Source organism: Echiichthys vipera, assembly GCF_963691815.1.
Source record: "Echiichthys vipera genome assembly, chromosome: 5".
Lineage (NCBI taxonomy): Eukaryota > Metazoa > Chordata > Actinopteri > Perciformes > Trachinidae > Echiichthys > Echiichthys vipera.
Window position 1 is genome coordinate 27,993,633 of NC_139830.1, and position 25,347 is coordinate 28,018,979.

Consider the following 25,347-nt stretch of genomic DNA (forward strand, 5'->3'; position numbering starts at 1 on the left):
ATGATGGTTTAAAATAAAATAAGTAGCATTTTCACAGGGGGTCATCCCTATGTTCCCTGGGTCCTTTTTAGCCAAACAGGGAAACATATTAAAGGCGCACTCACACTGTCCATCCGTACCGGGCCCCAGCACGCTTCACGGATAAAGTCTAGTTCCTTTGACCAGTGTGAGTGCAACCGTACCGCGTCTAGGAGCGGTACGTTTGCCGTCCACAGCCCGTTTGGGAGAAGTGGGCTTTTGTAAAGCACGTTTGCACATGTTCGAGCACAAGCGTGCACACGTGTACAAGCACGAACACGAGGCCTACGGCGGTTCTGTCGTCATTTTATGTGCGCCTGTTTGGACATAGAAAAAAGAAGGACGGACCACGTTGATGTGATGCGGAGGTGGAGTGTTTACTGCAGATTTGGTCGATGAAAATATTCAAAAACAGTCGACAAGACGCACAAAAACTCTGAGGTCTATGGAAAGATTTGAAAAAAAAGTGACGCATCGCGATGACGTCAATCAATGTGTGTGACATGTTACGGCGTGATGACGTATCGGCAGCAAGAAGCATTCACCGAGGCCCAGGTAGTGTGAGTACAAACGGGCCTGGGCCGCGGGGGAGAGGGAGGTATCCTAAAGCACGGGGCATGGTATGGATGGACAGTGTGAGTGCGCCCTAAGTAACTGCTGCCTTTTCTTTAAACACAGACACAGATTTATATGTGACCGGGGAACATAGGGCCCTTTCTGTGAACAGCAAGTCACAAACAAAGCAGGGAACATCGGACCTTTTTTAAAAAGGTTTAAAACGTACAAAGTGGGGAACATATACGCTCCCTTTCACAGCATGTCATAGTATACTGACCCTTTCTTTGTTTTATAAAAAGGCAGCAGTTTCTTAACTGTTAACAGATAAACAAATGAAACAAACTGATCATTTTTATCAGTCATACGCAGTTGAACTTGCTCGTCCCCAATTACGTGTTCTGAAAGAAGCTAGAACCAGCTCACACAATGTTAGCCTGTTTCACTGTTACGTATTTCTGCAGTTTTTTGAATTGGCTAATAATAAACTAATGCTAGGTTAGGTTGTGCATTACATGTGGCGCTTGGTGCTGCACCTTTCTGTATTCATATTAGTTAAGTAGAGAGAAAGTAGAAATACCACAGTATAAAAATACTTTGTTACAAGTAATGGTCCTGTATTCACAATTTTACACGTTTGTTTCAAAAGTGCAAAGTATTAGCAACAAAAATGTACTTAAAGTATCAAAAGTACATGTATTCATAATAGTGAGTCACTTCTCTTTGTGTTAGCATTATATGATTGGATATTAATATGTAAGCGGTACTTTAATGTTGCTGGTGATACTATCTGGAAAGTAAATAAAGCTCTTAAATAAATGTAGTGAAGTGCCACATTTCCTCTGAGATGCAGTGAAGTACAAAGTGTTCATTCAAAAAACTGGAAAAACTCAAGTACATGTACTTTGTTCTTGTACGTGAATAAATGGACATAGTTACTTTCCCCCACTGAGTGACATACACCCTGTTTTAACTGAAATGGCTCCGGTTTAATTATTATAGTACAGAATAAATTTTTAAAACAATGCCAGGTTTCATACACATACCTTAATGAGCATGAACTTGTGCATGGGCTCATACCACTGCAGCAGCACTACGCTGGACTCCAGGCCACAGCACAGGAACACACAGTCTCGCTGCGTGCTACCTGCTGCAGGAGACAAGTTTCAGTTGGTTAGCTGTCTGAAACCAACCAGCAGTCTACTGTGCAGAAATCTACTTTGTTTAGTTTTGGTAATATAGTTTAAATTCTCTAAAACTCTAAAAAAAAAAATTCACACCCCCACAGTGTCTGAAATATAGGATAATAACATAGTTATATTGTTGATCTTATTCAATTAAAGCAATGTTAATGTACATTATGCTTAGTTGGCATGCACATTGTCTCACACAAAAGAGACAAAAACAACAACTACACATGACAGGCACCAGGAGTGTATCCACCCTGGTTTCTTTCTGTAATTGCTGTCGGCTTTTATGAAACTCCCAGCCGTTATTTGAGAAAATGCAGTAGTTTAAATTGTCAAACTAGAGTGCAGCTAATTAAGTTTAAAGAATTACTAATGACCATTTCATTCTGGGGTATGCTGTTTTCTGGAAAAGGTAAACGTTGAAAATACAGCTCTCCGCTCTCTGTCCTCAGCCCATCTCTGCTTACAGTAACCTGTTTGAGTACATGCAGTTCAATCATCCCCATTGCGAGGGTCATCCTCATCCCGATGCCATTATATTTCAGCAGTTCTATGAGAATTACTTTTTTCCGTGGGTCTGTAAGGCCCTTTCAGATGATGACTGTAGTTCGAGGCTCTTGCAAGACACAGCTGCAGCCAAAGGCTCAGGGCTTAATGCAACTAAAGCCAGATGCATTAGCCGCAGCCCTGAGCTAACAATTAGAAATATTATGTCTCTCTATCTCTGAAATACTTTGCACGTGTTTTATTGCATTTAATTACTTTCCACATCGGCCTCACTAAATTTCATCAACCTGTCGTCATCCACCCATGAACGCAAGGGTCCGGGCATATCGTCCACGCGCAGCCCATAAGAAGTGACCGCACGGACTGTGCCAGAGGCAAGTGCACCTTCTGCGCGTGCTCCAATTGTTCCACGGTCCGGAGTGCACCAATATGCATGTATAGTTGGTTTGCAAGTTAGAAAAAGAAGGAGAGAACAAGTGGGATGAGGAGTAAGTAAGGCAGAACTTTATAAAGTTCAAAAGTAGGCTTGTCACAATACTAGAATTTCAAAGCTGATACCAATACCCAGGAAACTGTTGGTAGTATATAAATATGACAAATATGTTCCAACTCTCTTGTTTGTTTTCCTGTGTTGTGTAGCTCAGGGGTTTCTGTGGACATTAAATGATTCCATGAAAGAGGTTTAACTTTGGATTCAGTTGGTGAATAAGTTGTTGTTAGTCAGGTTTCTCCACAGTGCACAGACCGCACGGTCACAGAAGATAACTGCCATAACATATAAGTCATATTCACATTACTATAGATATTATTATAGTTACTGGAAGTGTGTCTGTCCCTTTTTGTGTCTGTCTTTGTCTCTCTCTGTCCATCTGTCCGTCTTTTCTCTCTTTCTCTCTCCTTTTCTTCCTCCCTAACCGGTGCAGACAGATGTCTGTCCTCCACAGAGCTGGGTCTGTCTGACATTCCTGTCTGTTATAGTGAAGGTTTTCGTTGCCACCGTACTCTACAGAGGAATTGTTGGGTCTATGTAAATCATAAATAAGTCATTGAGTGTGGTCTTTACCTACTCTGTAAAGTGTCCTGAGATAACTTTTGTTATGATTTGGCACTATGAATAAAATTGAATTGAATTGAATTGTTCAGCTTTACATCCTTAGCCTTTCCCTGGTCGTTAGCCTCGTATGCTAAATACTTCCAATCGGCACTTTTGCTTTGTTAATTTTCTGCTAAAACTGGTGGTGATGGTCCTCCAGCAGCAGCAGCAGCAGCACTAGCTGTGTTCAGTCAGCTCAGTGTTAATATTCTAATACTCTATTCTCTGGAAATGATCAGGAAATGCACATGTTGAATGCCAAAGTATGATGACACCTCTGTTTGAGAGTCTGTGTGACCGGTACAAGTCTGCGTATGTGGAATACGTATGTATTAAAATCCAATGATCACCTTTGCAGGTATAACCACCGCTTAAGTTTGTTTTTTTGGGTTGCTTTGCAGAGTAGACGGTTGTTGCCATTGTTGAAGTAGCAACTGTGGGTTTTTCACCATTTAGAATTTTTTACCATCTGAAGGGAAGAGCATGTGCATCTGCAGCCAATAGGCAGAGTAGAATCTAGACTCTGTTGGGGCCCTAAGCAAAAATTCCAGAGTTCATCACCATTATAGGTTTGTTTAAACTGAATCATGCAAGTCACTTGCAACGGAAGTAAAAACACACCAACAACCTTGCAACGGTAGTGGGAGGTGTCAGGTGGGGGGTCTGCCAATAGGAACACTTTCTCTCTGAAATTAGCTGGGATTTCCTAAAGCCCTACAAATAGTCTCTGCACAGACATATAGAGTTTATAAACTATGAAACTTTTTTGTTGTTGCCATAATTCAGTATTTTGTCTCACCCACTGCGCAGGTCTTGCAGCCTTTGGTATCAGGTATTTTACACGTCACTGCACATTTCCTGACGACAAAATACACATAATTGGCATAAGTCACTGCATTAAATAAAAACTAGACTAATCAAACGAGAGAGAGAGAGAGTCCCAAGTTACCTTGGTAACAGTCTGTGAGTTGGCAAGGAAACCATCCTCTGATCTTTCCGAGCCTGATCGTACAACTCCTTCAGCGAATGGGAGTGAAGCTGTGATGATTTACCTGTAAACACAGAATCAGATGTTCAGAGACAAACACTCACATCCATAACTCACAACAGTTTAGAGACTTTAAAACACTTTTACAATGCAGTAGTTAAATATCAATAATCAAACCAATAAAAGAAGTCGCTGCAAGACTACCTCTTTGCTAATTTGTGCTTTGAAAAACACAAAAATACTCAACAAATAAAATAATTTCTGCCACTAAGAATTGTTTACATAGAAAAAACTCTGATCTTTTCAAAGGCTATGAACATATAAAAGCCTTAAAGGGAGAGAGAGAGAGAGAGAGAGAGAGAGAGAGAGAGAGAGAGAGAGAGAGAGAGAGAGAGAGAGAGAGAGAGAGAGAGAGAGAGAGAGAGAGAGAGAGAGAGAGAGAGAGAGAGAGAGAGAGATTTATAGGATTAATTAAATGACTTCATTTGTTTTTTGGCTACTGTGGCTAAATCAGTTAGCACCTCATGACAATCGAAAGGTCTGTCAGCAGGTTCCATAATGAACTACATTTTGTCCAGGGAAAATCTAGCATGTCCATTTCCAAAGGCGTCCCTTGACCTGTGACCTCAAAAAATCTGAATGAAAGTGGGTTCTACGGATACCCACGATTCTCTTCTTTACAGACAGGCCCACTTTATAATAATGCCATGCAGTTTGGGGCTACCACCTCCTAGTGTGACCTCTAAAAACAAACTGCAGCTTTGGTTTTGAGAGGCATATGGCATAAAGAGGATGGATGGCTTTCCTAGGTAACTGGTAATAAGGGGGTTTCTGAGTGCCTACCATACTCTTACAGAAATCTCCAAATGTCTTTGTGTCTCTTTTGTTCCCAAATCACAGCGTGCAAGATGATACAGCAGAAAGAAATCCTTTGAGCTGTTAATTAAAACATGTTCACAGCTTTGTTAGGGGCTCTTCAAATAAAGTCGACTCTCCCAGAGAACTAACTGAGGATCCAATTCTTATTTCATTTACCTGATACAGACATGAGGACATTATTGATGGTGTAGACCCAGGTACACTTCCCTGGATACAACTGAAAGAGAAAAAGAAGACATATCTTCAGTCGTGGCTTCCTTACTGCTCCAGTGTCTCTTTCAAGGGCACTTTAACTGCTTTTCAAGCTTTTTGTTGCAACCATTCTCCGATCAACTGTGACTTGTGTTAATGTGCCAGATCTATGGTGGAAGAAGTACTCAGATTCTTAAGTAAAAGTATTATCAGCAAAATGTTCCTGGTCATTGTTTTCCTATTACAATACATGCTTTTGACTTGGCATTAATGTCCTACCAGCTCCATCGTGGCCTCTGAGCTGCTGAGGTTCAGGGTGTAGATCCCTTCCTCTGCCCCCAGGATCAGGTGCTGGTCTGAGGTAGAGAAAGAGGAAACACAAGCCGGTTAGACAGATAAATCAGAAATTTGACCAGATGACAGAGAGAGAACAGAGAATTTACTGTGCGCTTTAGTCGGTGAATGATCCAACCTTTGGTAGCTGGGTTCTCCCAGGTCGTGGAGCAGTTTATTTTAAGAGGGCAGCCGTGGAAGATCTTTTTAAAGTAGACCTGGAGGGAGACAGAGGGGGGCATTACATGATTCATTTTGTCCCCATTGATACAACTTTAGGCTTTAAAATCAACAGTTTGATGGTGAAGGTCACTGAGGTTATCTTTAAGTTTTGGACAGCATGAAAAAAACACTGAAAACGTACCTCATGATTATGTATTGCTGGCTTCAGAGAATTATCAGAGGGGTTTTCATGCGGGGGCACTCCTTTTTAAATGGTCATAGATGGGATGTTTTTTTGGCCACTCTTGGACCCATAAGGATCGAGTTCTCAGCCACGCCCTCCCCATTATAGCACACGCACACGTACGCCGATGTTTCACATAACCAATAAACAAAATGATGCATGCCAACCACAATCTCTACCTCCACTGTGCTTGGTTTCCATGGAGCGCTGGAGCATAGGTATTAAAACAATCACACAATAATATCTAATCTATGGCTCCAATGGCCTTTGATTTTTCTGAACCTTTCAGAAAGGTGCTGGTGTTGTCACTGTCGCTCCATCTCAGGCGACCAATCATATATGAGATGTCACCGTGGTAACCAAGAAGGTGGAGGATAAGCTTGTTCTGGCCGTGGATGTCTATCCTGCACTGACAGACAGAAACTATCACAGGAACGATGCTTGTCTGTCGTACAGAGTGCTAGAGTGGTGATATGGTGTCAGGATATTATTAATGACGGGTTTTGAATAGCCAGTTAGTTAGTTGATTTTACAAAGAGGGGCAGTAGAGAGGCGAGCCTATCTGATGCCAGCCTGACCATGATTTTATTATATGTATTTTTAACCTATTTGTTTTCAAATTAATAGCTTTCATTCTTTATCAATGCATGTTTAACATATTGAATTGATTTTGACTAATGTAATTATGTTATTATTTCCTTACAGGGACGCTTTTGAACGACATGTTTATATGTATTTCTCAAACATAGGCTAACTCTATCTACTGTGCAATATGCAATTTTTACTTGTTGATGTTTTCATATGCGTACATCTGGAATTTTGTTAATTCTATGCAATCTCATTGCATCTAGTATTAACCATATGTAGTTTTAAAAAGTACAAAACATATCATTATAAAAAGAAACATTAGGGGGTTAATGTTTAAAAAAGATAGAAATGACAGTCTTGTCTGCTTTTTGGAGTTTTTCTAACCTCAAAATATTAATTCAATTCAATTTTATTTCCAGTGCCAAATCATAACAAAAGTTATCTCAGGGCACTTTACGGACTAGGTATAGGCCACACTCTATGAGTTATAATAACGATGGAGCCTGCAGAATCTAAATGGTGGATAGGTTCTCAGCACATGTGAAACATCAAACACCTCTCAGACACTGAGGAGCAGTGGAGATGAAAGAAGGGAGGAGAACTTCTGGAAAATAAACAACAGAGACTCACAGGAGGTTTCTTCATGACGGGGCTGACACACTCAGCAGGGTCCTGAGAACAGAGAGGAGAAACTCAGGAGGAGCGTGAAGGAGAGAAGAGAAGGGAAACAGAGATGGAACGACTGAAGCTGATCATTAAAGTTTGAATATGTAGAATCTTTATTAAAAGCTGTATATTTGGATAAGAATACACCCACGGGGCGTTTGGAGGGGTACAGAATGAAAGTATTGCTTTTCCATAAAAAATATATTTAGTCTGAATTAATATTTTTAAACCATTTTTGACAGGTTTGACAATGACTTTCTGTCATGTTCTGTTTCCATGGTAGCAGCCAATAGCGTTGGGCATTGCTGATTGCCAGGGTTGTCTGTTGTTGCTGCAGAAACAAGGAATAATTTTGAGTTGAGAGCTAGCTTATGGATCACACCACTCGGGAAAAAAAGTCAAATACTGTTGTAATTTAATTGATTAGTCCAAATTAGTCGTTACCCTGTATGATTAATCACTTGACACAATCAGCAACAAACCTGGCAACCCGACTGCTGGAATTATTTTTTGTTGTTGTGACTACGATCTTGAGACACTAGATGGCGGTGTTCTGCTCATTCTCCATACTCAACCTTTAATTATTGTAAAACTTAACCACACCTGCATTCATTTAATCTCTACTGTCTCTTATTTTATCATCATTTCTGCATCTTCTACACAACACTGGTAATAGTAGCCTGTGTACAGCAGTGGTGTAGCATGAGAAGTATAAAAATGACCCCAGTGACTGTTATATATTATAACATTAGATAATTATGCAGCAAATTATCTGCAACCACGAAAAATCACTAGAACAATTATCAAAATAGTTGCAATTCATTTTTTGTCAAACGACTAATCATCTCAGCTGATATTTTATTTATAAGAAAACATCATATTTCATAAGCTCTTTGTGTATTCTCTATGCAGAATTCCAAATCTGTGAAGTAACTGACTAAATAAATAGTATAAAGTACTCATCCCCTCCCTCTTAGGTATAACCATTGTTACCTTTGACGGGGGTTGGCGTCTGCGTATGTTTTTAGGGGGGAGCTCAGGAGGAAGGAGATCCGCCGGGTTGTCGTTGAACTGGACGGGGCAGGACACGGGGTCTGCATCACACACACATAAACACACAATAATAACTGTGTGACATCATTTTTACTGTGTTCATGTAGGTCTCACATAGCGCTGAGTCAGAGCTGGAGTATAGTCTGGCAACATCGCTTATCATTCTGGGATAGGGGGAAAAAACTCTGGTTTGTTTGTATTTCTTAAACTAATCACAATCATTTTGGGTGATGCTAAGCCCCTGATGGAGCGGCAGGGCCCCGAAACTTTGAGAGACACTGATCGGCCAGAAAACAGTGGCTCAAAAGTCAGCCAAGTTAGCCGACAACTGAGACTGTCTTAAAAATGCACAGTCAGAGAAAAACTTAGTGTGGTCCGCACTTCCAGGAGATGGACAGGAGAGTGTGAGTGTGTTAATGAAAAGTGGAGTGAGGGGACGAGTACAAGAGCCGTTATTCAGATGAAGCCTGTCAAAGTGTTTTTAAATCCTCATTTGGAAATAAAAGGATTTCTTTATTAAAACAAAAGTTGGTCTTCAAAGTCTTTTTCCAAAAATGATTCTTAAAAAAGGAGGGTTGTCTTATATTCTATGGTATATATATATATATATATAAATATATAATATGGTATTCATATTCATATTTTGAAAATAACTAAGTTTGCAAATCAAATATCTTCAAAGACCGTTTTCTCAAGTTTTTTTTCACTCTGAGCCAGAAATCTCCACTTCAGCAGCACTCACATACAAAGTGCTCCGAACTTTCCAGGCAGCCATGTGAACGTATTAAAACTTTTTTTAACCACTAATACAGCTGTTGGCGACTCCCCGGATTTCTCTGTTAATAGTTGTTACACAGAGAAAATTGTCTCCATGGCTTATTTGATGAGTGTATTTGCCAAAAAAGAAGTACCGTTACTTTACACCAGAATTTCACTTTGAAAAAGTAGCACACTGTGAAAATAATCCATTAAAAGTAAAAGTCCTGCATAAAAACCTTATTTGAGGGGAGACACCCCAGGCAACATCACCATTTGGTCAGTTTTGAGATTTTATGTTTGTTTGTTTCCTTAACTTGTCTTTTTTCAGACTGGTGGAAATAAAACATCCAATACACATTTAGGTGTTTATTTTACTACATTTGGTCCGTTTGTCTCTGTAGATTTCTCCTGTAAATTTACCAAAAGTTAGCATAAGATATTGCCTCATTTGCATATTTGGACTTGGTAAATGGACTTGTACTTATATAGCGCCTTTCTAGTCATCTGACTACTCAAGGCGCTTCACAGTGTCTGTCACATTCACCCATTCACACAGACATTCACACTGATGGCAGTGGACATCTACATACCATCTAATCTGATCTAACCATTCACACCACATTCACACACCCATGCGCAGCACGGGGAGCAATTCAGGGTTCAGTGTCTTGCCCAAGGACACTTCGACATGTGGACCGGGGGGAGATGGGCATCGAACCACCAATCTCTTGAACAGAGGACGACCCACTCTGCCACCAAGCCACAGCCGCCCCTGTTATTTAAACATAACATTTAAGAAAACTTAATGCAAATACTTAATAATAAAAATACAAAAAGTAATTGTCTTACTGACGTTTCATGGTGATATCTATGAGTTTATTAACAGTTTATTACCCTATTCTCCTGTAGTGTCTTACAAAACAAGTAGATGTATAAATTTGACAAAACATGAATACATAAAATATCTTTAAAGACTGTTTTTTTTTCACTCTGAGCCAGAACTCTCCACTTCAGCAGCACTAACATACAAAGTGCTCCGAACTTTCCACTTTAATTCATATCTATATTCTGTAGGTTTTTACAGAGAACTTTGCTCATATTTGCCCAGAGCCTGATTTATACATTTTATTCCTAAAAACATGGAGAAAATAGATTTTTTTAAAAGGTTGTTTCCAGTATTTTCTGATATCTAAAGAGATCGGTAAAAACCTTTGACTCTAACATGTCACCAAAATGAAACAAGAACTTTGAACTGACTTTATCCGATGTTTACATTTATTTTCTTACATTTCCAGAAATAAGCACATATTTAATAAGAGAACGACTCATTGCAGTTTTGTAGTGATACCTATTCACCTGCCGTGTCGCCCTTTAATGGAAATAGTTTTGAAGCGGGTTGTATGAGGTATTATCCATGGGTTTTATCCGTAGTCATGCATTATCTTGTTTGTTAGTTTGGTTAGTCTCTAACCCCTTAAAGCACCAAAGTCACACAATAACATAAACAAACGAACCAGTCACGGGAGAGGTGAACCAGCAAGCCCTGTGTTCTGTGAGGTGAAATTACACAGGGTTCAAACGGAGCCTTTAAGTTAAACTATGTGAGTACAGTTGTAAATATAGTGAGAAAAAAATAAAAAATACTTTTAAAATATCATGACATAATATATGTGTAAATATTATGTATATCAGTATAAAGATGGATAAAACGGAAATATCAAGTAAAATGCAAATACAAAGTTTACCACTATATTGTGTACATCCTCACCTGAGTGTCGTGAGGATCGAGGGCGGGGCGTCGGTCGCACCTGTGTCCCACTGGAGGTCCTGATGAGAGGGACGGGGGCGTACAGAGAGCTGGGTTTCCTCCCCCGGTCGTCTTCCCCCGCCACGCTCTCCTCTGAGCTGGTCAGGGCTTTGGGCTGCATACGCGGAAACACACAGACATGTTGAGTGTTTTCTGCATTTACATTAGAAATATGATAAACTGCCTTTTATCCAAAACTAGTTCATAAGACAGGGCAGGGAGAGGTTCGATGTGTTCCAGGGAACCCGCAACTGTTTTTTTTTTTACTTATACTACTCTTGCATGATGCAGTTCGTAATGCATGTGTTCTTCTAGTCTCACTCTATCTTGATCTTGGACATTTTTCATCAAACAGTGACAGTTTTCATCAAACAGTGATATAATCATGACATTTGCGAGTAACGTCATAAAATGCACAACTATTAACTGAGTAATACTTTCCAATTAACACAATAATGACTAAGTGTGTGTCAAATATCTATCATCAGTGATGTAATTAAACTTTACTATAGTAGTACTGTACAAATTCAAGGCACTTGTACTTTACTTGAGTATTTCCAGAGGTAAATAATGTACTTTCTACTCCACTACATTTGTCTGACAGCTTTAGTTTCTTTCCACATATCAGTTTTTCATCCCCTTCCTGTTCAGTGAAAACCCTGTGTCTCCAGATGTGTTGATGTTGAATGTTTGTGATAAAGTGAAGGATGAAGTGTTCCTGTATGTGTTGAGAAACCTCTCCTCCTTCTTCAGCTAAATCTTTAAAAAGCCTCTTGGATCAGCTGGAAAATGCATGGTCACAAAGCTGAAACCATGAAGAGTGGACTTTTTAGAGATAGGTGGTTCTCACAGGACAGCAACACTACAAACACATGAGGATCTGATAGAATCTGATGCACTGATGTTTCAGGAGTGCAATTTAGGATTTTTACTTAGGTAAATGATCCCTACAATTCCTCCACCACTGTCTACTACTAAACCCACAAATACAAAAAATCACAATCATCTAAAAAGAAAAGAAATCTTCGGTGTTGGACGAGTAAACGCATTTCAAATTTCACATATGCATGTTTCATGTACGGATGAAGTTATTTTTCACCTTCGGAGGAAGTGGCGGTGGAGTTACATCAGCCGACATCATGAGACTGTTGACAGAGAGAGTGTTAATTATGAATGTAAATCTCTGTCATTGGATTTTGCAGCTGAATTTGGCCTGTTCAATTTGTGCAAGTTGAAAATATTTATTTAATTTCATACACTGTACTTTGCATCTGAATTTAGTATATTGCAATTTTTAATATTGAATTTGTGAACACGGGAAAATAAAGGTGAAAATGAGTTGTTGAAGAGTTAAATTCGGAGGCAAAAAATTCAGATACATAATTTCAATGCATAAATATTCAATACTAGGCATTAAATGCCTTTTTAATTTCAAAATCTGATGGAACATATTTACTTCCATAGTTAATGATGCAAACGCACAAATGTGAGTTTGTGTTTGTTCAGACTAACCTGGTGCCTTGTATCGTAGGACTGAGGAGGACGAGACAAAGAGACAAAGAGACAAAGTGTCAATTCAAGGAAACGATTGACTGTACATTAAGAGAAAAACATGAGAAAGTCAAACACACTATTACATATTTCTGCGGGGGCTCCTATCCTGAGCTTGAACACATAATAAGAACAGCTTCAGTGGTGAAGTGTAACTAAGTGCATTTACTCAAGTAGTTTACTTTAGTACAATGTTGAGGTGTTTCTACCTTAAAAGTGTAAAGTTACATAAAATAGAAACACTCTATTTAATGTAACTTTACACTTTTATTCTACTCAACTACATTTTGGAACCAATATAGTACTTTTTACTCCACTACATTTATTTTGCATATTCAGATTATTAATACAAATAAATGATGTTATATTATTACAAATTAAGCTACCATAGATATAGTAAAATAAATAAATAAAAATGATTTCTATGTTTACCAGCTGCAACATTAAAGTGCTGAACATTAATGCAGCAATAATTATAATCCAGTAATACATGAATCTGAAATGTGTCATTCTGCATAAGTATTTTTAATTTTGGTACTTTAAGTACTATATTTTGATGCTCTTTTTATACTTTTAATTGACTAATATTGTCAATGCAGGACTTTTACTTGTATGAGTATTTCTGCCATGTGGTATTTCTACTTTTAATCACCAGTGGGATCCTTCCTTTAGGATTGACCTTGGTAATTGACTTGAATGGACTTTACTATGAGAGGAGCTGGTACAGGGGCCGATAGGTAAGTCTTTAAAACACTCTTTTAATAAACTCTGGGTTCACTAACTACGTTGTTGGTGCTTTGTTTTATGTGTAGGGACTCTTCTCATGCTGCTGCAGAGGTTTGGTGTTATTTTCAGCAGTATTAGTGGTTAAAAAAGACGTTTGAATGCTTTCTACATACTGCCCCGAGCTAATCAGTGTTAGCCGCGTCCAGCTGTTAGCGACTTTTAGCTACTCTAACACTATGGTATCTCCATCAATAGTTTATACATGGAATAAAACTGTCTTGATGACTTATTTGATGTGTGCAAGTGTCGAAAAAGACCATGGGATGATTTTACGCCGGAATTACACTTTAAGACTTGAGTACTTCTTCTACCACTGGACATTTGTCATATTTAACACCAAACATGACCTAACAGCTGAAATCCAGGCTACCGTACTATCATTCGTATGCTGTGGTATTTTGTTGAACATGGTTTTGATATTTTCTTACATGTCCACATCGTCATAGTCGTCGTCTGAGTCTGTGTCCTGATCCCTGAGACAGAAACGAGAGGTTAAATATTGTAATCAGATATTTGATGTGACCCCGTATCTGTGATGCAGTTACCTCACTGAACTCTTGCTACTGCTGCTGGATCCCAGTGAAGGTCTTAACTGTGAAAAACACATGGAGTTATTTGTAAAATAAGTTACAGACAATAAGGATCAACGTACAGATGTATAAATAAGCCACACTCAACTATTTGTTGTGTTAAATTATATAGTAAACATCTCAAAATCAGTCAGGTTGACTTTCTACAGATTGCATGTACATACAGTATGTTTTTATGGAAGTATACAGTACAGATATATGCATGTATACATGTTGGATTTCAGTATATATATTTTGTACGTATATATGACTTTGTGAGCATTTGTATGTACATAGATACATCCAAATATATAATAGGGCGGTAGGTATGTAAATATGTTGCATGTGTGTATTGTTTGTATACAGTATAAGTGTGAACATGCATGTGCTCTACGTATGTATTATATGGATTATGTATTTATGAAAGTATATACAGTACAATATATAATTGTTCATGCTTGTATAATGTAATATATATCTATTTTGTGGGCATTTGAATGTATTTGTATGTATGTATGTAAGCTGTAAATGTAAAGTATATGATGCATGTGTGTATTGTATGGACGTATCTATGTATATGCATGCATATACATACAGTTCAAATAAGTACATGTATTTGTTTGTGTGTGTGCGTGCATGTGCTGGTGTGTATGTGTGTGTGTGTGTGTGCGTATTTGTTTCTGTGTGTGTGTGTATTTGTTTGTGTGTGTGTCTGTGTGTGTGTGTGTGTGTGTATGTATGTGTGTGTGTGTGTGTGTGTGTGTGTGTGTGTGTGTGTGAGTGTATTTGTTTCTGTGTGGGTTGGTTTTTGTTTCTGTGTGTGTCTGTGTGTGTGCGTACGTGTGTATTTGTTTTTGTGTGTGTGTGTGTTTGTGTGTATTTGTTTGTGTGTGTGTCTGCTGTGTGTGTGTATGTGTGTATTGGTTTGTGTGTGTGTGTGTGTGTGTGTGTGTGTGTGTTTGTGTGTATGTGTGTGTGTGTTTGTGTGCGTGTGCGTGTGTGTGTGCGTGTGCATGTGTGTGTGTATGTGTGTGGGTAAGGTACATATGTTTGTATTTAATGTGTCGTAAACTTACTGTTGTGTTTGGTGATTCTTTCTTCACAGGCCTCCGAGTATAAATCTGTTCCACTGAGCGACCACAAGCAAAACAATTTAACAAAATCAAGAAAACACTTAATAAACTTCAATAAGAGCAGAATACATATATAATATTTTTTAACTAGCATTATCATCACCCAATAAAGAAAGAGCAACATTGAGTGAAATGATGCATTTATTAATACTGACAGCATCGATCAAGATGAGAACATCGCTAACGCAAAGAAAAATAGTAATTAAGGTCAATATGAATATCATAATTGGATATTAAGATATTAAATATACTATATAATATTGTTTTATATTTTTGAGGTAAACGGATTGACTATGTGTACCATGTATATTGTATGCATGTGCTGTTTATGGCAGTGATGAAAAGTAACTCAGTCCAGTTTAATCCAGTAATTTTAAAGGTACTTGTAATTTACTTGAAAATGACCATTTTATGCAACTTTATACTTGTACTCCACTACATTTATTTGATGTGATGTGATCTGACACTAAGTATATCATGGTGCTTATACTTTGATACTAACTGAACATTAGAATGCAGGACTTGAATGTTTATCAGCCGATAAATCGTCAAATTTCTTGTTTTGCTGCCATGTATCACTAAAATCCTGACCTGGAAAATAAATTGATCATGTTGATTAAAGTATATCAAATAATACTTATTTAAAGCTGCAGCTGGAAAGTCTGGCAGATCAAGTTGACTGAAATTTTGAATGTTTACAACTCTCACGCCCCTCCCCCTCTACCACTGAGCTCCTCCGCTTCCTCCCATCGAGTGCAAGTCAGTGCGTGGGCACCACATTCCTGTGAACATGCCCGTGTCTTCTCTCATCAATAAACAGCATGGAGTACATGCTACACAGAGGTAGGCTGGCTAACTTACTCATAGATAGCAACTGCTAACGTCATTAAGCGTATGTCTAGCTTGAGGCGTGTGCCAGTGATATTGTACCATGCGCGAACGAGTAGAGGGGGGGGTCTGTGACGTGTGCACGAACTGTGAACTGCGCTGAGTGGACAGGATGATACAGGCGCGGTGTATTTTGCAAATCAAACAACAGGCTCTAGGTGCATGTAGAGGCGCGTTTTATTTTCTAAAACCGGATGATTTTTGGGGTTCTATTAGAGCATAGTGTCGGCTTCAGTGAATATTATCAAACAAATGTGGCAGACCGCAGCTTTAATTAACTAATTAATAAAACAATGCAATTAGTAAATTAACACATGTAAATGTATTCAGGCAAATGTCTTAAAACTCACTATCGTGCCAAAAATGTATGCAATCTGCAGAGGTAAAGTGCAAGCATGTGAAGCAGTGTAGTCTTACAACTAATGTCAGAGCTTGTCCTCTCTGCCCGGTTGTGCTTGTTGATAGACTGGATCCTCTTCAAAGATCCTGGCAGCGCCACCTTAAATCAACAAGAAAACACATGGTTCATTCTCTCTGAGTCTAGGAATCTCAGGTAGAAGAGAGGGGGGACTTGGGACCGACATCCTCACCACAGGACGGCAAAACAAATATTTAAAGGTCGAGTTAAACCAAACAAAAGCTTTAAGCGAAAAACAAGTAATGGACTGAAACAATACATCTATAATGAATAAGCTAAAGTGGAATCAGTCTAATAAGTCACATAAAGTGTTAATTAGAATCTGGTTAAGACCTCCATCTCGTCGTCCTCCGTCCCCATGCAGGTCTTCAGTTTCTCAGGGTGTCGATACTTCTCCAGCAGGTCAAGGGTCAGCTCCTGGTTCAGGCACTGCTGGGTCAAAAACATGTGCTGCAGAGAGGGGGAAGAGTGAAGAGGAGACGCAGGAAGCAAAGGATGGCGAAAGAGACAACAGAAACAGTGAGTAAGCAGGGTTAAGACGGTGAAGCAGAAGCATGCTGGCTCACGCTTACGTGGACTACATAGGAATCAATCTCTGAACCCATCAGCCAGCTGTCTGACTGCAGAGTCTGGTTATAGAGATTACATCGGAATTAAATAGTGCATTACAGTTACGGAGCAACATGCTCATAACTAGCAATGTTGGTGAATATGGAAACGTTTCTTCTTTCCTAGCAAATGTTATAGGGGGATACAAATGATTTCATTCTAAATTTTGTGATTTTCAGTCTGACACAAAATGTATGCTCTCTCTAAAATGAACAAACCACGTCCTACCATCAAGTGTTTCATTTTGCATTTCAGCTCATAACTACTAATGTAAATATGAATACGTTTCTTCTTTCCTAGCAAAATTTATAGGGGGACACAAATTATTTCAGACCATTTTTGGTCTGCTATAAAATGTTAACCTGACTCCCCCATGATTCTCGCATGATTCTCATTTTCTCAGCATATCCATCTGGGAACTCTGGTTTGGAGATCTTTTGGAAAGGGGCGAAAATACTGGTTGCTGATTGGATAAACCATCTGTCTCACCAACATATGGGTCAAATCAACTAATCCGATCAACAAAGCGTATGACGTACTAACAGCGTCTTGGCAAAGCTCAGGAAGTAAACAACATGTTGGTAAAGGATATTTGCCGTTTATGTAACGTGAATTTACGGATAAAAGGCACAATTTCAGGAATCCGGTCCATATTCCAACAGAAGGATCCCAGAGAAAAAAGTGTTAGTGAGCGGCTAACTAGGGTCTTATTAGGGTCTGTCTGTCTGAAAATGTTGGATTTGCGTGTGTTGCGTCACACTTAAATCCGCCTCAAAACCAACGCAGATTGGTTGTTGCTCGGCAAACAGCTCCAAATTTTCTCTGTTGCACTTTACCAGACTGATCTGCAGTAAAATACAATGGAGCTCAGAGATCAGGATGGTCTCACAAGGCTAATAAAATGTATCCTCACTCTAAAAAGCACAGATTATGTCCAACCATTAAATGTTTCATTTTGGGGTTTCTTCAGATGATAAATAATAAAGTTGATGAATATGTAAAAGTTTCTTCTTTCCTAGCAAAAGTTAAAGGGACACAAACATTTTTCAGACCTATTTTCTGTGAGTTTCACACAAAATGTAATGATGCACAGATGATGCACTTACATCAAGTGTTACATTTGCACATCATTCAGATCATAACTAGTAACGTTGGTAAATAAGAGTGTGGTAATAAAAGTGATAGGAGATACATTCTTTCAGGCTGTATTTTCTGTGATTAATATTTGATGTTTATGTTTAATGTAATCTAATGTATTTAATGTAATGTGATAAATGTTTCCCTCCCTAAAATCACGGATCAACTATTTAATTTTGCACACATTTGAGAACATTACTAGTAACACTAGTAAATATAGAGAAGTTTCTTCCTCCCTAGCAATGTTAAAGGGAGATATAAAAGTATTTCAGACTATATTTTCTGCAGTTTGAAGTCTGCCATTAAATGTTTCCCCTCTCTAAAATGCACAGATGATGTCCTACAATCAGCTGTTTAAGTTTTCTGTATAGCAGACTGGAGCTGCAGATTCAGGAGATCATTCTCTGTAGATTCATCTACTCAACTTTCACATTGTCATTTGATAAATTGCTCTTTAAAAGATATCAAATATAGCTTTTCTAAGTTGTGTAATATAAACTGACACTGGACCTTATGACATTTTGTGTACAGTACAGTACAGGGTGCTACATTTTCAAAATCGTATAAGAACATATTAGCTATAATTCATATTTAGCCCCTCAACTAACAGCTTGTCTTCTCTTATATGCACTCATAATAGATTCCATGCAGAACTGAGACAGTATAAACCTGAACTGGAGCATATGTGAGCAGTACTGACTGAGAGCATCTTGGAGGCGCTGGGTCTCTTCTTTGGGTTCCTCACCAACATGGCCTTTACAAAGTTATAAAACATGGAGGACCTGCAGACAGGAGATAATGTCAGTATATAAGTAGCATTCTCGTGGAACTTAAGAAAAGGGCACATCTAATCTATAAATACATACAGTATACACCAAGCCCCAACCCCAGCGATTTCCTTGTTGATCCAATACAGAAGTGCCAAAAATGATTGACCCCCATGTTAAATAGGCCGTTTTCAAAGCATAATTAAACCTGTTTAAGGCCTTGTACAAAAAAACATTCTAGTCTGTATGTTTAGGTCATATCTCCATGACAACACGGAGGGGGGTGACTTTTTGGACCAGGCTAGTTTTCATTTTATTGGAGGTTAAAGTTTATGAATAATTAGGGGTGTGGCCTCTTGAGTGACAGCTCAACTGGATCAAGTTTAGAGAACAGACCTCGACAGAGATGCTACGTCCATTTTTTATACAGTCTATGATTAAAACACCGGAGGAACTTCTACAACATCAGTACAACTTGTTTACATTTACATTTGTTGTTGGCCTGTACAGACTGACCTTCTTCTTCTTTCAGATTTAAATATTTATATGTATAACATAAACTAAGAAAACATCTGTTCATGGCTGTCAATATACAAGTGCAAAATAAGACCAATAGCAACAGCTTGACTGATTCTGTAGAAAGTATTAACTCCCATGATTCAATGATTAAAGTGAAGGTATAATAGTGTTTTCATTTACCATTTAGATTTGTCCTTCAGTTTAGGAGGCTGGTAGCCACTCTTGGACATGAGAAACAGGACTCTGCAGGAAAAACACAGTCAATGAAAATCTGTGTGTTTGTATTTCAATGTGCATTAATGTCGTAGGTATGCACAGGCCTGAAAACAGCAACTTGTTATAGCATTGTGAAGGAACAACTAGTATTTGGTTAACCTTAGCTAGCTACAGAGTTGTGAGAGAACAAATTGTATCTGGCTAACCTTGGCTAGCTACATAATTGTGAGAGAACAAATTGTATCTGGCTAACTTTGGCTATCTACAGAGTTGTGAGGGAACAAATTGTATCTGGCTAACCTTGGCTAGCTACAGAGTTGTGAGGGAACAAATTGTTTCTGGCTAGTTTTAGCAAGCTACAGAATTGTGAGAGAACAAATTGTATCTGGCTAACCTAGGCTAGCTAGAGAGTTGTGAGGAAACAAATTGTATCTGGCTAACCCTGGCTAGCTACAGAGTTGTGAGAGAACAAATTGTATCTGGCTAACATTGGCTAGCTACAGAGGTGTGAGAGAACAAATTTTATCTGGCTAACCTTGGCTAGCTACAGAGTTGTGAGAGAACAAATTGTATCTGGCTAACATTGGCTAGCTACAGAGTTGTGAGAAAACAAATTGTATCTGGCTAGTGTTAGCTAGTTACAGAGTTGTGAGGGAACAGATTTTATCCGGCTAACATTTGCTCAAACAGCCCTCACAGATACTGGTTAATGTTACACGCACACTTTTAACATTCAACACTGACAACATTGAACATTTTTAACATTACACTGAAAACATGAAATTAATACAGACACACATTCGAGTCATCATGTCTCAAGTCAAATCATGCATGAATGAAGTTGTCATCAATACAGCGACTTGAGTCCAAGGCACCAAGTCCACATATCTGGTGTGTGTGTGTGTGTGTGTGTGTGTGTGTGTGTGTGTGTGTGTGTGTGTGTGTGTGTGTGTGTGTGTGTGTGTGTGTGTGTGTGTGTGTGTGTGTGTGTGTGTGTGTGTGTGTGTGTGTGTGTATGTGTGTGTACATGCTCTGTGCATACCTCTTCTGCATGTGAGTTTGTATCTTTGAGTGTGTATTTACCGCAGCGGGTGGACATCAAACATTGGAGGCTGTAGTTCTGCCAGCTCGATGGCTGTGATGCCCACAGACCAGATGTCACAGAGTTCATTGTAGCCACCTTTAATCTCAACTGCTGCCACCTCTGGCGCCATCCTGAGGAGAGGGGGGCAACAGTGACAAGCGATTTATTCAACACAGATACTGTGCAGAGGGAATCTACAACCTTCGGTCACAGGCAGAGCTCCTGTGACATAAACCATCCACCCAGTGAAAACAGCAAGAGGCGAAAGAAGAGGAAGTTAATCATGAAGTGAAGCAATTTTGCTATCCCCAGCAGCCCCTGGGGTTACTTTGACCTGAAAGGTTCAGATTCAGGTGTTTACAGGAGCTGAAATTCAAAGCTGCAGAGAGAAATGTCTCCAGGTTTTGACCTCACCAATATGGCGTCCCAATGAAGGACATCCTCCGGGCCAGAGTGGCGGTGATCTGAGCCGAGATCCCAAAGTCAGCTACAGGACAGAGGAAAGAAAACATATAAATGATAACCACACACTCATTCAATTTTTACCAAACAAATACACCTAACAAAAAAGGTTTCTGTGAGTCTTAAGTGACTCTTTGTAATCATTTTAAATGAATATGTGACTACATATTAAATCTGCACTTTGTATTTTTACTAGTAACTAGTAACTGCGAGAAAACCAACAAGGGCTGACACGTGTCTCCAATTCATCACCAAATTTTGTTTTAAATTATTATTATTTTTTAAAAATAGCTGTTATGTTTTCGATGCTTGAGGGTGTTGTGGAAATGCATTTCTTCAACAAAGATCAACAAACAGGATCAGATTTTTCTCTGTGGTTTATTTTGACAAAGTATTTTCTTCTGCAGACAAAAATACGTTCACCCCTGCTTCCTCAAAAGGCTAAGAGTTTAGCAAGAATGACCCCGAGCCCACTGGTGCTCAGCCCTTTAGAGGAGGAGACACCCCATCCAGACAGACAGGGTCACAAGGTTATAGATAGAACGAGCTAAGCCTTGGTTGGGTGACGTCTTTAGACCAAACAAAACATGCCTTAGACATTACAATCCCCCTCTGAACGTCCCTCATCACAAGGTCTCTAAAACAGGGTCCACATAGGCCATAAAAACAGTCATGAGTTATCTGCAAGAAACAGGATGTACAGAAGCACAGATATGTCATATACTTACATTATCCATTAAGCACAAACAAGGTATGCACTAGTCACATGATAAGGTTAAACAGAGGAGACACTGTACTGCGTCTGACCTGACTATGATTATGAATTACAAATATCCCAAATTCCCACAACAAGGGATTATCCAACTCGATTCTTTCTTCCTTTCCAGATTAAAATGTCAGCAGAATTCATGGAGGAAATGACTACAGTTCTAAAAATTTTGCTTGTGAATGAAACAACGTTTTACAGCCGAATGTAAGTGTTGGATTCAGATCAGCACAGAGAAAATTCTCAACAAGTGAGAAACTCTGCAGAGAACCGTTTTAGCCTTTAACTAACGAGAGACACGACAGCAGAGGTGCGTTAATGGAGCCGTCACTCATGCAATTAGTCATGAAGAGAGTGACTCATCCTAACCACGGTGCAGAGCAGACAGTGCAAACATCCACCTACCCAGTCTGACCTCGCCCTGGTCGTTGACGAGGATGTTGGCGCCCTGGAGCAAAAAAAAGAGAGGGTGAGAAACACAACACAGACACAACCGGAGAAATATCTATGTTTCTCAAAGACCGTTTTTTTTAACTCAACCCACACGATGGAGGTGATTAAAAAACTGTTAACTCTAAAGGTTAAATTATAAGATCATATGATTAATGTGATGAATATAGGGGATGTGGTGCTGTCCGCAGTTGCCTGTTTGAACTCCTTTTAATACGTTTTCTGTTCAAAGTGAGCTAGTTTTCTGTCTTTCAGCATGAGACAATGTAAAAAACAAGTATGACATGACTAAACCGTAACAGTGACAGTTTATTCTCTTTTCCCCCTCTTTTTTCTTTTCTCCTTGTTTATTTGCAACTTGTAATGTTTATTGTGACTTTTTGTACTTTCTTTGTTGTTGGAAATGATGCAGTTTGAAAATGATTAGTACAAATATTGATGTTAAAAAAAGATAATTTGATAGACCGATTGATGTAGTGTGCTTAGTATCTTCTCTTCATTATCTGCTCCTTTTCTTTCCTCAGTTACTCAGTGGTGGAAGAAGTATTCAGACACTTTACTGAATAAAAGAATAAAAACTGCACCCTGAAAATACTCCACTACAACTAAAAGTCCTGCAAAACCTTACATAAGTCAAAATATCAAAGTATTATTAGCAAAATAAAAAGTATTCATTATGCAGTTAAATGTTAACTGCCGGTGTTTTAGTGTTATATTTGTTTGTGGAATGATAACACTGCTGTATTAGCATGGCTGTTCTGTGAAAGTCAATTTTTCATGTTTTAAGCTTTGTGACGATGCATTTTGATCTAAGTGGCTGCATGTGGATGGTCGGCCAAAACGATACTAAAGTTTTGCGGTTACAGAAAAACGCATCTCTGTGTGGACGGGCCCTAAATTGGCGACTAGCAGACGTATCAGAATCCTAAGTGTAGTCAGCATCTTATATTAGTTTCTGTTGTTTGTTGGCCTGTTAGCTTGTAACTGTCAGTTTTTTGTTTTCTAACGGTTTTTGTCTTGCTCTGTTTGAATCGTACTGTTTGGCTTTCTGTTGTTATATTGTCTGGAAAGTTTCATGTAACAACATGCTTTTACTGCAATGAAATACAAGACATGAGTAAACACAAATGCAGACTAAAAGGCAGACATGTTCACCTTGATGTCCCTGTGGATTTTTTTCTGTGCATGCAGGTAGTCCAGGCCCTGGTTACACACACACACACATACACACGCACGCACGCGCACACACACACACACACACACACACACACACACACACACACGCACACGCACACACACACGCACACGCAAACATACAGTAGTGAACACATAAGTGAAAATCATAAAACTGACAGATGGTCACCAAAATAAAGGTCTTTACTTATTCATTTCACCTGTCAAACCCACTTTGGCCATGAAGATAAAACAAAGAATGAAATCGACTAAGTAGTAGTGCCCTGAACATTATTATAAGCATTATTATTAATAGTGAGAAAGTTACAGTTACATCATCAATAATCAGTGGGACTTTACCTGCAGCATCTCCCTGCAGATGTAGGCGATCTGTGGCTCAGACATAGGACCAGTCACTGTGGAACACAAATGTACTTCATCATTCAATAAATTAATAACTGACAACCTCCAAAGTGCGGTACGGTAGTGAAGGGATCAAGGCTCATTAGAAAATAAACACGGCTGTGTAATATTAAGTGTTTTACACTGGGATTTGTTGTTTAACATTTCAGAAGTGAAGACTGAGACTACTGGTTGTTACTTTTGCAAGTTTGGATATAAAACATTATACGGAGCAGCAGAGAGACACAGAGAAACTACTTGGCTTTACAAGTGACTCCACAGTAAATTACAACCTGAGGTCCAGTAAGCAAATGACCTAAACATCAGGGCCCACACTCTCTCACTGTCTCACTCACTCACTCCCTCACACACTCACTCCCTCACCATGGTAGATATCCTGCAGGGAGCCTCCTCCACAGAACTCCATGCAGATCCACAGTTTGTTAGCTCTGCGGACAGAAGAGGAGTTAACGTCTGTATCTGGGATGAATGAGAGAGAGAGAGAAAGTGGAAACAGACACACACAGCTCACCGTATGTAGCTGCCATAATAAGCCACTATGTTGGGATGTTTGCAGCTCTTCACTATGAGGATTTCCTGCTGGATGATAGAAAAATCATCCTCTGTGGAATTAGACAAAAGGGGGAAAACATACAGATTTATTATTTCCATCACATTGCATATGGCCACAGTCAGTGGGTATACACGCAACACGCTAACCAAGTCTCGATGACATCTAGCTCCTGTTCTTTTTCAGTTTATTGTAAGTAAAAAGCCGATGGATCAGCTGGAATTTGCAGGACTTTTACTTAGTGGAGTATTTACAGTGTGGTATTAGTACTTTACTCCTGACAGATGCAACTCCTGCTCAGCCGTTACATTTCTACTTCCCTGTAGGTCCATATAAACATCCCTGAAACAAGGAGCCCATGCTATAAAAGAAAATGATGTGTGCATATTTGATTATGACAACGGTTTAGTTAATTAGTGCACTTACACAGCCCCTGTTCTTATTTGGGATTGTCCTTAATATAAGCACAGTACTTGAGTATAACTATATATATATATATATATATATATATATATATATATATATATATATATATATATATATATATATATATATACTAGGACAAGTTAGTGACCTTTGTCTAGGTGCAGGTAGAACAAAGGCTTGTTTTTTAGTGCCAAACCAATATTAATTCCCTTAAAATGATAAAGATCCAGATAAAGTTCTCACCTGGTTCCATCTTGATGACCTTGATGGCCGTCAGCTCTCCATTCTGCTTGTTACGTGCCTGAACACACAAAGACACATAAACTGGTTGTTGTTTTTACACTGTAGCAGTCAGTCGCTGGCACTCAGTAAACAGAATAATATCG

General features: G+C 38.9%; 1 protein-coding gene across 2 annotated transcripts in view; it reads right to left on the minus strand.

Annotated features, from left to right (window-relative positions):
• The window catches only part of map4k1 (mitogen-activated protein kinase kinase kinase kinase 1), a 49,919-nt gene that overhangs the window by 4,790 nt on the left and 19,782 nt on the right, over positions 1-25,347 (minus strand). The window contains exons 2-28 of one of the 2 annotated variants that reach the window (XM_083913546.1): positions 25,205-25,262; positions 24,497-24,587; positions 24,349-24,413; positions 23,923-23,978; positions 23,545-23,592; positions 22,345-22,387; positions 21,126-21,198; positions 20,711-20,842; positions 19,592-19,654; positions 18,826-18,907; positions 16,713-16,829; positions 16,379-16,460; positions 15,017-15,069; positions 13,917-13,963; positions 13,800-13,844; positions 12,547-12,567; positions 12,134-12,179; positions 10,996-11,149; positions 10,742-10,777; positions 8,409-8,509; positions 7,380-7,421; positions 5,895-5,973; positions 5,702-5,778; positions 5,387-5,447; positions 4,313-4,415; positions 4,163-4,221; positions 1,620-1,723 (exon numbers count right to left, since the gene is read on the minus strand). In XM_083913546.1, the coding sequence (XP_083769672.1) occupies positions 1,620-1,723; positions 4,163-4,221; positions 4,313-4,415; positions 5,387-5,447; positions 5,702-5,778; positions 5,895-5,973; positions 7,380-7,421; positions 8,409-8,509; positions 10,742-10,777; positions 10,996-11,149; positions 12,134-12,179; positions 12,547-12,567; positions 13,800-13,844; positions 13,917-13,963; positions 15,017-15,069; positions 16,379-16,460; positions 16,713-16,829; positions 18,826-18,907; positions 19,592-19,654; positions 20,711-20,842; positions 21,126-21,198; positions 22,345-22,387; positions 23,545-23,592; positions 23,923-23,978; positions 24,349-24,413; positions 24,497-24,587; positions 25,205-25,262 (1,938 nt within the window). The remainder of the gene's footprint in view (positions 1-1,619; positions 1,724-4,162; positions 4,222-4,312; positions 4,416-5,386; positions 5,448-5,701; positions 5,779-5,894; positions 5,974-7,379; positions 7,422-8,408; positions 8,510-10,741; positions 10,778-10,995; positions 11,150-12,133; positions 12,180-12,546; positions 12,568-13,799; positions 13,845-13,916; positions 13,964-15,016; positions 15,070-16,378; positions 16,461-16,712; positions 16,830-18,825; positions 18,908-19,591; positions 19,655-20,710; positions 20,843-21,125; positions 21,199-22,344; positions 22,388-23,544; positions 23,593-23,922; positions 23,979-24,348; positions 24,414-24,496; positions 24,588-25,204; positions 25,263-25,347) is intronic. The other variant, XM_083913547.1, reaches the window with a different exon arrangement.